Genomic DNA, 13484 nt, shown 5'->3' on the forward strand with positions numbered 1-13484 from the left:
CTCCCACCTTTGATAAATGACACAATATTTCACACATGCACTGTCACACATGTCACAAACTTTGCCTGTTTCTGTAATTTCTTACACATGCAGTTTTTCCAAAGCACAGAAACAAGTCATCATGTTTGCTCAGATCCAGTTTGTCATTACAATCCAAGCTTATTGACTTATTACTGAGTTAAACAAAGTCTTGATAGTTGTGTGTAGACTCTGCACTGCCTCACAGTGGACACTCACAGCTACTGAACTGAGGACGAGGACGATAAAGAGCAGTCTCATAACAGCAACTGCATTAGATGAAGCATCATAAGTGGCTGGAACTTGTCTTTTTAGGCAGGCGTTTAGCCCCAGTTGATGTTTTATGGGCTTGTGTTATTGTATTATTATTGGTTTCTCTGTTGTACTATTTTGTTTTTATCCTGGTATATGTATGACATTTTATTTATTTTATTTTAAGCTTTTATTAACATTTTTACTCTAAACTGTAAAGCACTTTGTGATTTTATCTTTGAAAAGTGCTATATAAATAAAATTTACTTACTTACTTGTGAAATTTTGACTATTCGATATTTAATCAACCTCTAAATTTTCAGTTTTTATCTGTTTAATGCAGCAAATTATTCCGTTTTCTTATATTTTAATCTATATTTACTATGCTCACAGATATACCAACATGGAAAGGACAAAGGGTGAATGTAAAATAGATAAAGAGCTGGAGTAGTATTACAATAAAATATATACCAAAAAATCTTCTATTGAAAGGCAGTTTCAGAGGGGAAAATATTTTTCTATGCTCACCCAAAATGAATGAAATACAAATGAAAATTCAAATGAGTGTCAATAAAAGAGAACAATTTTTCTTTGATTTCCTTAATCAAAAAGTCTTTTTACACCATACAACCAGCCACATATTACCACTTATAATAGCATGACAGACTTTCCAAAAATATAAGCAGAAACAGGTTTGATTTCTGACAATAATTATATTTTAAGAAACATTTTTTGATCATTTGTAATGCACAAAATAAATCCTTGTAAAATGTAATTTTTGTATATCAACATACAATGCAATTATAATTTGTAAAGATATGATTGATTATAACTATCTACCTACTAACTAACTACCTGTAACACATTACCCTGAAACCATCATAAAACTGAGTAAGTAAAAGTCCTATCATAAACTGGATACTGCACTCCCATCACAGAATCGGAATCAGAATCAGAATCTTTTATTAATCCCAGAGGGACATTTTTGTGTGTTACAGAGTAGATGTTTGTATTTTTAACACCACCTCAGCTCTAGGACCCAGACTGGTGTTTTACTGGTCTTCCTGGGCTCTAGCCATGACTCAGTTCTGTTACTCTGTTCCTCCTTTTCTAAGCCTTTTCAGCAGCTAAATTCTGCACCATTTGGGCTTTTGCAAAACTGTCTTAAACTTCTCAGTGATTCCTCAAAGATGGTTTGTTTTCGTTCTAACAAATTAGCGCCCCGTGTCCCCATGGTGCCTTGTCTCTGTCAGTTAGGCTCAAATTCTTTGAATTAATTGTGTTTTTTTCTGACCTATTTAAGTCCACCAAGCAGAGAAATGCATAACAAGCATTTCTCAATGCTCCTTAAAAGCTAAACTTGTTAATCCGCGGTCTCTCTGTGTCTTAATAGTGTCTCGTTGAGGAATCAGTGAGTTAATAGTGCCTTCACAAATCTGATTTGGACAGTAAACAAAACCTTTAGGACAACCAGATACGCTGACTCATGGAAATAGTCTCAAAATAAGTAAATAAACAGGATTTTAGGATTTTTCTTCATTTGAAAACATTTTCATGACTCACTCTATTAAGTCACATATATATCTTTGATGAGCAACCAACACATGTATACATATACACACATGCTGCATTTTTTTTTTTTTTTTTTAACATTTGTTTTAATCTATTTTACTCTCTTCTTTCAGTTTGTCCTCCTCTCTTTCTCTGTTTTAACCTCTCTATCTCTCCATCATTTGTGCGTCCGGGGAAAGCTTAGCAGCTAAACCAACAGGGCCTCCCATGAGGGTGATGGACAAAGAGAGAGAGAGACACAGAGGAACTTACCTCATACTTCATGGCAACAGCCTCAGACTGTTCACTGTTCTTTTGCAGACTTATTTCCAGAGGTGTGTTTAAGTAATTAGGCCTTTACAGGATCCAACACTGTGATTATCATAATGAGAAGCAGTTTATTAGGAGGAGGAGGAGGAGGAGGAGGAGTGGTGGTGGTAGTGGTCCAATTCTGATACCATGTTGTATATGTCTTGGTTAGTTATGTAGGCCAGGTCACCCTTTGGAAACAGATCCTGATTTCAATGGGTTTTATCTGGTTAAATAAAGGTAAAATAAAAATAAAAAATGCAAAAATCCACATGCTCATTTTCAGTCAAAGCAACCATATACTGTAAAGCACACCTCGACTGAGGCTCTGTCTTTTTTTAGGAAAAGTGAAAAAAAATTCCTGGATCTGCTCCAACACATACTGGTCTCCTCCACAGTCCTCCTCAGGCCACAACCTATCCTTCCTCCAAATTGTGGGCGAAAACATAACCCCCTTGGAGAAGGTTAATATGTTTTATGGATTTGCTTGACCCTTGCCCATAATCTAGAGCATCTTCAATCAGTGCTGTCCAAAGTACCCCAAAACCCCTAGCTAGGAAGCTGACCTCTCCATCACCCTGTTAACCCAGTCGCATATCCTTCAACTTTTATCCTCTGAGAGGCTCTAAGGGTCAAGCGGGGTTATCGTTGAGGAGCAGCTGAAGTGGAAAAAAATTAAACATGAATGCTGACTTATGAACAAAAAAAAAGAGTTCAAGATTATGGATGAAACCAGAGGAAGAAATGATTACTTAGAGAACTTTAGTGGAGAGGGCAGGGGCTGTAGAAGAGTGACGGAGTTGAGAACAGGCCTGGTTCATCTGGACAGATGGTGTGAGGTGAGGCCTGAAGGGTCGCTCTAACTCAGCCTTATCCCACAGATACATGTCCTAATCTTGACTAACTCTGCTACAAGCTGCAGGCTTACACGTCTCACCTCACAAGGAGCCCCCTCCCCCGCCCTCCCTCACACTGAGGATCTGTCTCCATCACTCTCTACATACTCAAATGCACACACCAAAGCTACTGCATAACTAAATAGATCAGGTCCAAGCCCATTATGTCTAGTACTCATATCAGTTATATTTAATTTTATCCATCTGTGTAATTGTCAGTAACACTTTTATAAATAATACTACAAATCAGATACTTTTCTTAAAAAAAAAAAAGAGATGACCGTAAATGACCAGCTCTATTCGTGTATAAAGGCTCTAGGCTGTTTGTCGGCAGGTTTAATGACTAATGAAAAGATCAACCTGATGAGAATTGTCTCTTGCAAATGCACCCATCCTTTGGGAGGAGTGAAAGGTTTGATGAGGATGAAAATGATATGACTCAAATGATAATGTGGCTAATTATAATCATATTGCTGGAGGTAGGAAGAGGAAAAGGATAAGTGCCTGAATTCCATCCTCACATTTCAGAAATAAGTACAATTTGTAACAGACTCCTTTAACGTTTGACCTCTGGGCACCAAAATGTAATGAGCTCATCCTTGAGTCCAACTAAACATTTGTGTCAAATATAAAAGAAAAAAAAAAAACACCCTCCCTCAAGGTATTCCTGGCATATTATGTTCACGAGAGTGATACTGACCTTTGACCTTTCGGATAAAATGTTGTAACATTATTATATTCCCCTATCACAGGTCTTCATGATTCAAGTAAAGAGTCTTGTGTTATGGCCAAAGTAAGTGTTCGTCAAAGTAACCTTGACCTTTGACATTTAATTAAAGGTAAAAAATCTGATCAGTTCACCCTTTAGTCCCAATATTATCATTATTATTATTATTATTATTATTATTATTATTATTATTATTATTATTTATACGTAATATGAAAAGATTCTGTCAATGTGTTTTTGAGACATCACCTTTTAAAGTGTAACAGTAACTGACTAATGGAGAAATGGACAAATATTTGAAAATTATGAAGTTACGAACCTAAAATTATGAAGGAAGTCATGATGCTTAATCAATAATTTATGGAAAGAAAAATGTATACTGTTAAATTAATCTATGATGAGATGAATTTACAATTTTTGTTTTGTGTCCATATAAATTCAAATACAGGCAATAACTGAAACAGATCAGAGAAGAGCTACTAAACAGATTCTGAATCTGGAAGAGAGTCATGTGCCAACATTAAGGACATTACAACTATTTATTTAAGGGTTTAATATCCACATCTTTCTAATATTATTGCCTGGGTCATTTTTTAAAGTGCTGCTGACATCAGCAGCACATCAGATGACCCTTCTGAGGAAGACTGGAGTCACAGCTGAAACTATTTAAGCAGGTAACATCTAAAAACTATACCTTGTCTCAACAAAAGAAAAGAAAAGTATAATTACATTAACAGAAGACAAAATGAACATCATTAGCCTTATGACTAAAATTGTACTGTTTGATGATCTAGGCAAAAAAGACCTTTTTTGTACAAAAATTCCTCTTTTTTTTATTTTAGAAACCAAACTCACATGCATATGCTCATGGACTTGAAGATCTTTGTGCTGGAAGCTTTGTGCTTGTTAGCGTCAGCTAATCCCACCTGTCAGATAATGTCTGTTTTGGTTGCTAACATCCATAATAACAGCACTAATTTATTTGTAAAGGAGTAAACATTGTATATAGTTTTTCACCTGTTTTCAGTGAACTACTTCTGCACCATTACAGCAGCTAAAGCATGCCCCACTATCTACCATTAGATTAAATATGCAGTAAGGTAACGTTAAAAAACAACCAGCACAAAACAGATCCCAATACAAATGTCATGCAACACATGAATATTATATATTGACTGAGATTTATGAGCTTGTTCACAGAATGTATAGAGGGCATTGATTTGGAATTATGTATTTTCTGCAGAGAGAAAAGATTCTTTGTACTTAATGCTCTAAAATAACTGACAGTATTACATGCTAAATTCTGGCCAGCAATATATATTTTCTAAACAATTAAGTTAGTTTGTGAATATTTGAGAATTTATAAAAGCAAGTACATTGCACTATTGTTTTGTGAAATTGACTCATGTGCAGAGGACTTGTATCCTATAAAACCAGGAAAAAAGGCTTTCACAGTCACCAGATCACAAATCAACACATACCTGTAGGAGATGGACCCAGAAACTTGTAGAGTCAGGAACAAGTTGGACCAATACCCATACAGTTTATGTTGTTATTTATTTATTTATTTATTTTAGAAATTGGTCACCTGTCCGTTCTCTGAAGATGGACATAGTGAGTAATTTAAGTGAAACAACCCTTAAAAATGTTACTTGCTAAATATAATGTTCAACACATACAAATGCTACAAACATGAATCATATGAAAAAATAATAATGTAATATATATGATAATGTGAAGTGCTCAAATGCACTTTCTGCATAGAGAATCCTTCTAATTTAACACTTTGTGATTCTCATCTTTTAACTTGTCCTCTGTCCACAATGCGCTACATTATATTCATGAAATTCAGATTCTGTGTAAATGTGTTATCCCATTATATGAAGCATCACTCTGCTATCAGCGGGAAGCTTCATGACTGTATTTTTTTTTTCCATTTGACTAAATTCAAATATCATTTAATCTGAAAACACAGCACTGTGATATGTTCACGCTGAATAAACACGTTCACATGCATACTCATACTTTTATTCCTTCAGTAAAAACCACATCATAAAATACTGTTCAGTCATAGAACATTGTTTGTTTGACTGCTTCTAATCTCAGTGTTTTTCTCACCAACATCTAATCCATCACTTTAACTGTTAAGCTTTAAGTTGCCTCTTTAAGATTGACTTGTGTAGCTTCAAGATTACACATTTCATACCTCTTAAGCTATTTACGGTCTTTTATTGATTTTTATTCCAGACCAGTTTGCTTGTGACTGTGTCTATAGACACACACGCTTGTTTGTGTTTTGGTGTGTGTGTATTTGCATGCTTGTGTGTGTGTGTGTGTGTGTGTGTTTACTCATGCTGGCAACACGTGGGGTCTCATTGTGAGTGGACTTATCAGGCTAGTCATGGGATTAGTGCTGATTCTCCCCCTAAAACTAGTGTCAGATTAACAGATACCCATGCCTTCATAAACCGTCTGTAATGTAGATATAAGCTGTGAGTAACCCCACCATTACCTCACTCACAGACCCCTCCTCAGCTGCCAATCACAGCCTCAAATCAATCCACAGACTCATGATCATGATATTATAATTTATCTTTGTTTAGTAGCAGATAGAGCTAGGTCATTGTCATCTGCTGCTTAAGGTGAAGAAAAATAGGTGTTAAATTGTAACCACCAAATGAGATGTACTGCTAAAATATTAGATATAACATATCATTGTGTTGATGCACATATTGGTTGACTATGCGTCACATTTTTGCTAGTATATGATTAGAATATTTAGTTGCAGCATGTTTAGTAATAGTAATTCATGAGTAAACTCTTCATTCATCATAAATGACAAATTGTTGCAACCGTCACCATCACCTGTGGCCATTATCGTGTATAATTCATGTCCAGCGACATTCATTTTGAGCCTGCTTCTGGAGGCTGTAAAATCAAGACAGATGAGTGTCCTGCAGCGCAACCTCTCTTCAGCACGGGTTTGATTTCAACGGCCATATGAAGTATTAGACGACTTTAATCTGAATCGACTGAAGAACAGAGATGGAAATCAGGGGGTGGCAGACGAGGAGACAAACTGTAGACAGAGTCGGAGGTTAGGGAGGATGAGGAGGAAGAGCGGGATGAAGGGATTAAGGTGGTTGATACTTTGGCTCCTCTCCCAGACTGAGAGATGACACTAAATCTGTTAATTCATTCCAACCCCTCCTGCCATCCATCCCATACGTGCAGTCCCTCTGACTCCTCTTCCCTTTATCATCCCTCAACAGGATAATGATATTTTACTATCAATACTGTAAGGAACATTAAATATCTGTATGTCAAACTAAACCTTCAGATTTTACAGAGCTCTGTGCACAAGTTTAGATTTAACCTGTTTTTTGTTGTGCTATAATTTCCAGGCATCCTGTAAAAGTATTACATGTAAATTATCAATCATATGGTATTTCTAAAATGTTTATCAAATGCATTTAGTGCAGTATATATATATATATATATATATATATATATATATATATATATATATATATATATATATATATATATATATATATACATATGTATATATATATATATACACACAGCCCAAATCGAGATCAGTATCAGTATGTGGATTTTTCAGGTTTAATCTACACAGTAAATTTGCCAGTGTAAAAAATGCGGTGTCAAAGTATTTTAATCCTTTCGGAGTTATTCCAACAATGGACAGAGCAAAATTTAACAAGATAGTTTCCAGTGTCAGTGAAAATAATTGGAGTTTACAGAGGTTTTACACTGTCAGTGTCATATATTCAGTGTTAAAGTAAATTGACTCTCTCAAAGTTAATTCAACACCGATAAGAGCAAGATATCTTTCAGTGTTAAAAAATAATGACTCTGAAAAGCCCCGCCCACCTACCTTCGTGCTCAAACTGAGTGAGAAGTTGGACTCTGGCATCGCCATCTTCCTCGCATCGAAAAATTGTGTTTGTAAGTTTGTGTAAATAAACTATTGTTTTTGTTATTTCATCCAAGCAGATTCTGTGTGCAAGAATATAGTTACGTCGTCTTCGTCATTGTTGGGTACGTGTTTTCAAATACCGAATTTCAAATGGAAAACGTGATATTGGGTCAGCGGCTTTCATTTTACATGTCATTTTATGTTTACTTTTAATTGCAATATTTCATTTTTACTTAGAATAAATTGGGTACAGAAATAATTGTATCTTTTTTTCACCCCTGCAGACCCTGGGACTATAGTACATCACATGTAACACCGGTAGGAGGCAGTTAGAAATCAACACTCTTTGGAGTAATTTATTTATCAACATGTAGTGTTAAGTAGGTTTAACACTGGAAAAGTTATTTCGTAACACTTAACTCTTCAGTGTTGAATGTGAATAACACTATGGGTGTTACTTCTCACATAGTGTAAAACTTGATTGACACTATTTAGTGTAGTGTAGTGTAAAATATTAACTCTTACTAGAGTAAAGTTGTCTCTGGAAATGTAACTCTATGTTCAGTGTAAATTTTACACTTTGTAGATAGGGACCATATGTTCACTGAGGTAGTGTTAAAATTAACTCTTTAAGTGTTATATAAACACTGGCAATTTTACCGTGTATTAAAATTCTAGGGAAGTTCAGTTAAATTTGCTTTAAAACAATACATACTAATATTTTTTCATGTCATCTTTCCAGTGTATTAAATGTCACTTTGTTGCCTCAATTTATTTTATCTGTCATTGTTCACAAGATCTACATAAAGTACATACACCTCATAGTAAATAGAATTTATGTACTAGACACTTTTTATAGAAATAATGTCATTAGTTGGAAATAAAAAATAACTGCAATCAATAACTTTAAAAGAAGTAAATACATTTCTTAAATCTTTATTAAAGTCTACTCAGTATCATATAGTTTGGTTTTCATAGGGAAATTGGTGACATGTTTAATCAGCTTTCTTAAAATTTACTTTTTGGCAGTTTTTTTCTTTATAAATGTTGAAATTATTGACTGGGTATGAATTCTTTGTCTGATTTTTGCAGCACAGTAGATGTAATTAGGTGAAATGCTGAAATAGTTCTAAGTCTTTACGGGTTAAAGTCACCATAAGCCATATGGTTTCTTACCAAAAATCAGCCTTTAAACTTAAACTGAAGATTATTGATATTGAGTGATGTAAACATTTTTATCACAGATTTTTTCTTTCTATGTTTTTCTCTTATTTGCTACTCATTTACAAGTTATAATAAAGCAATTCAACAAGAGTGATTGGTGATTTGTAACAAATTCCGTGTCTGAAAAGCCTTAAATCAGAATAAATTATGTTCTATTAAACAGAAAAATAAGACATAGGAGAGTGAAAACTTTAAAAATACTGATTAGAAATACAAATATCCAGAGAAGTTATTATAGTATGTTAAGATAAGGTAAGATAAGACTGAAGTGATTACACAGTGGCATTTATGAAGAATATACATTTATGGACATGAAATATGAAGAATATACAAACAAAAATATAAAATAGTCATAAACATACATACAAATCTCTACAAACATTATATACAAAATACAATGTATACAAAATACATAGACACGTTCCTCTTTTTATTCCTGTTTATACACATCAGTATTCACCTTTTGGCAGGGTATGATGATAACACACTGATTTACACTTTATCTATCAAGAATAAATCAGTTTGTCAATAAATGAATAATACCATGTAAAAAAATATTTTATTCCAACTTTATGGGCAACAGTGTAGTATAAAAAATGTAAATATACAGAGATTTACAGACCATTTGAGGAGAATGTACAGTGAAAACAAATGCTCAAGGGTCAAAACACAGTAATGTCCCATCAGAGAGTGAACTTTAATTAACTGCCATTCCAACATTTATTTCAACATAAAGCAGCTCATTGTTTTGGATAATCCTTTATGGTCCAACTAAAGCAAAAATGAATTTAAAAGTAAAAATGTGGGTCATTTAGCAACAATAATCTGTCAAATTGTATCTAAAATCTCCCGTCAGAGAGATTTCGATTAACTTGTTTTGACCCTAAATGACTCTGATTACACATGAAATAGTGGAACTGATTGTGAACTTACTTAAAAGTCTGCATCTGTAAATAAAAGCTCCAGAAGCTTGTACTGTCATGATCTAATGTCCCCATCCTGATGAGTTGGAACAGTTACAGCGCAGGTCTGTGTTGGAGGTGATTAACCCACACACACCTGCGTCTAACAAACAGACTGCACGGCCATAAGGTGACTCCAAAGACAGCGGCCCCTGTCACCCATCTGGGGAGGTGGTTCCCATGACGACCACACTGAACAGCTCACTTATGACCTTTTGTAGACATGGTTGTAATTACATTAAATTACACTGCATCTTATCATTGTCTGCTTTCATGAGTCATTTCCCATGTAGCTGCTGCAGCACAAATACCATCTAGCAGGCCCACTGAGAGGAACCATATGCAAATAGGTTTTACAGCTTGTTCATGCTCCCGCAGCATGGAGTGATGTTAAGCAACATCATTTAGGAAAACAGTTAACAGGTTTTTTGTTGGAGGGTTTCAGTTCCTAAAAGTAGTTTCTTAAAAAAAAAAAAAAAAAAAAAAACTTTGGCACTGTTAAAACATGAACCCAACCTCACAAATCATTAAGGCCTTTTCAGATCTTTCTTCATCCCAAAAATAAGAAGAAGGAAAGAATTTAGGTGGTGTTTTTATGTGCACACTGCCTGCATCCTTTTCTTTTCACGCATCTTTCTCCTCTACCCACACATGTTCTCTCTCTGGCTCCTCTCTTCCCTCGGCCTTTTATGCGATCATGTTGCTTGGTAACAGCAGAAGAATGATGAGTAGAGTAGGATGTGTTCGGGTGCCTCCTATGTGATGTGATGCGTCTTCACATCAGCTGTAAAGAATATGGTACGGCATGTCCGAAATAACAGGATGAAAGTCATAGCAAGACATATGAAAAGGTTTTAAAGTGTGTGTTTTCATGTGCGTGCGAGTGAAAATTCTCCTTTGGGTACCGCTGGAGCTCTGGGTATAAAGTGTTTGGGGACAGGACAGAATGTGTGTGCTTTCTTTAGGGCCACATTAATTTAAACAGCTACAAGCTCATACAGCCTCATTTTGAAAGAGCTAAAAAAAAAAAAAAAAAAAAAAAAATCAGGCCAGGAAATGTGTTACCTTCTTTGGAAACTGTTGTTCAAAGTGTGCCACAGAATGCCTATACATCACATGAAAAGGCTTAATTTACATCAGCTTGGCTTATTTTTGGTAAAATGTATACATTTGAACAGTTTCGAAGCTACAATTTCTATCATTTCTCGGTAAAAGTATGCACATTAATAATGGGTAATTTTATTTCATGTGTGGACTGTGGACTGGAGAATGTGTGGGAGTAAAAGTTCAAGCTGGCACTAGGTTATATTTCACTATACCACTCTGAAGTTATTGTAGCAGAGACAGCTGATACAGTGACTCTAATCTCTGCATAAATCTCAATTTCAGATGTTGAATTGCTTTAGGAGAGACTTGCTCGTTGCTCACAGTGACAGAATGACTGGACTGTCTGTTTCAGAGTAAATTGAGGATATTAAATCATCTTTTATCTGCAAAACTGCAGAGATTAATTAAGAGGAATATGGAGCCTGAGTTATCAAATTGATTGGTTAAAGATATAAATAGTTTTTCTTCTGTCTCAGAGAAGAAAAGGTTTAACAGAAATGTATTCATAAACGGCTCAGAATAAACAATAACCTATATGTGAAATGTTTAGTGAGCGCAGCAATTAGTCTCAGTCATGTGAAAAAGGGCCGAGGTGTTTTCTCTGGCAGCTCTTTTCTCATTATAAATCACTGACTTAGAAGAAAAGCTGCCTCTTTATCTCCATATCAGCAAAGAAAATTTCCTCACTTGATGGCAGTCTCCTAACACGTATCTGACTCATTACAGCATCTTTGGAAAAAAGGTCATGGCACGGTTGCTAGTGACAACCTGTGAGACTGCTGCTCCACACGGATTGTGTGTGTGTGTGTGTGTGTGTTCAGTCTAAAGCCCAGTGACTCCTCATTTGTAGGGATCAGTCGCCCCCTGCTGTTTCATATTCTTTGGCTTCTGAATATATGAGGTTGCCATGACAACCAGTGGGTCAGGCAGTAAATTTAGCATCCACCTGTAATCATGAAAAATCAAAGCAGTCGTTTGGATGCTTGTTACTGCTAATCCATCTTCGTGTAGTTATTATACAGTCATATTTATTTAGATTTCAGGCTGATGATGAAGTCATTAGAAATAATTGCATTAATTATGAATAATTAAATGCACAATGGTTACAAATGTTTTATCTCATGACACAAGGCATTGTTAATGTGATGTGATTTAGCTCACCCACGTTATATTTTCCAAAACAGAAAACAACAATAATGCACTCACTCCAAAATTCAAAGGTTGCTTTCCATTAGGGTTTTATTCATACAGAGAGGGTGCTCATACATAATATTTATTTTTTTCTAGAAAATATATTACCTTTCAGTTCCTGAAAGCAAAACTAGATATAAATAATCAAATTTCATTTGATAAGAAGCAACTCATTTTCAAGTGTCAATCAAGGCAATCAACTATATCAGCAGTCAAAAATGCATTGCAGGATTCGAAATCACATTCTAATAAATACTGTTTTTTTTCTTCTGTCTAGCAAAGCCACAAGGCCCCAGCACTTGGCTGCGTCCAACAACACAAAAGACAATGATCATTTGGGTTTTCTAAAGTAGCAAATACTGTTCAAATACTGTAGCCACAAAAGAGTTCAGCCGGATTTCACGTAAGAGAAAAAGCATAGACAGAAAACACAGTCGGGGTGAACGGAGGGAAGTGAGCAACACATTAAAGGAGGTGACTCAACAAAAGCGAGTGACTGATGCTTCAGGTTGTGTGTCATGTTGCACTGTTAGACTCCATCTCTTCTGGCTTCCTCATCCGTTTTCTTTGTTTTCACCTGAAATGCTCACGGCTGCCATGGCAACACATCAGCCGGACAGCGGCAGGTGAATATCTGCGGCATCACAACAGTTCGCTGTGACCAGGTGCTGAATTGATACTGTCTGTAAAGCAGAGCAAAACAGGACACATTGAGCGAAATTTTTTTTTTAAGAAGTTTATACTTTCATTTTTGAGGTGCAGCTATTGATTAGTTGTCAACTGGTTTCTTTACTCCTCTATGACAGGAAACTCAATATCTTTAAGTTGTGAACCAAACTAAATGTGAAGATGTCACATTAAGCTGAGGGAATCATTGATCGCTGTTTTTCACAGTTTTCTGACATTTCAAAGGTCAAAAAGCTAATTGATTAATTGAAAAAATAATCAACAGATAATGCAGTCCTACTTTGACATAATCAGCTCTGGGCAACAAGTATTAACTGTCCAATGTGAAAAAGTGTAACATACAGAATCACGCATCCATGTACAGTATTGGACACTAGTAACACCGTGCATCACAACTTGACTGACAGTACATAAACACACACACACACACACACACACACACACACACACACACACACACACACACACACACACACACACATAAATAAATAAAACAGAGACTTGTACCAGACAGATCCAGTGATTTATTTCTGTTTTGGGGTAGTCTAGGTTTTTTCACAGGGGGTTTTCGATTTGGGGGCTTCTCAACGTTATTAGGGCTTTCCCTGTCAGTGCCT

General features: G+C 35.5%; 1 protein-coding gene across 2 annotated transcripts in view; it reads right to left on the reverse strand.

Moving 5' to 3' along the window:
* Positions 1 to 12202: 12202 nt before the first annotated feature.
* The window catches only part of LOC115418082 (capping protein, Arp2/3 and myosin-I linker protein 3-like), a 28566-nt gene continuing 27284 nt past the window's right edge, over positions 12203 to 13484 (reverse strand). The window contains exons 39-40 of one of the 2 annotated variants that reach the window (XM_030132393.1): positions 13375 to 13482; positions 12203 to 12863 (exon numbers count right to left, since the gene is read on the reverse strand). In XM_030132393.1, coding sequence (XP_029988253.1) covers positions 12823 to 12863; positions 13375 to 13482 — 149 coding nt within the window. In that variant the 3' untranslated portion in view covers positions 12203 to 12822. The remainder of the gene's footprint in view (positions 12864 to 13374; positions 13483 to 13484) is intronic. The other variant, XM_030132394.1, reaches the window with a different exon arrangement.

This window comes from Sphaeramia orbicularis, chromosome 4 (assembly GCF_902148855.1).
Source record: "Sphaeramia orbicularis chromosome 4, fSphaOr1.1, whole genome shotgun sequence".
Taxonomy (NCBI): Eukaryota; Metazoa; Chordata; class Actinopteri; order Kurtiformes; family Apogonidae; genus Sphaeramia; species Sphaeramia orbicularis.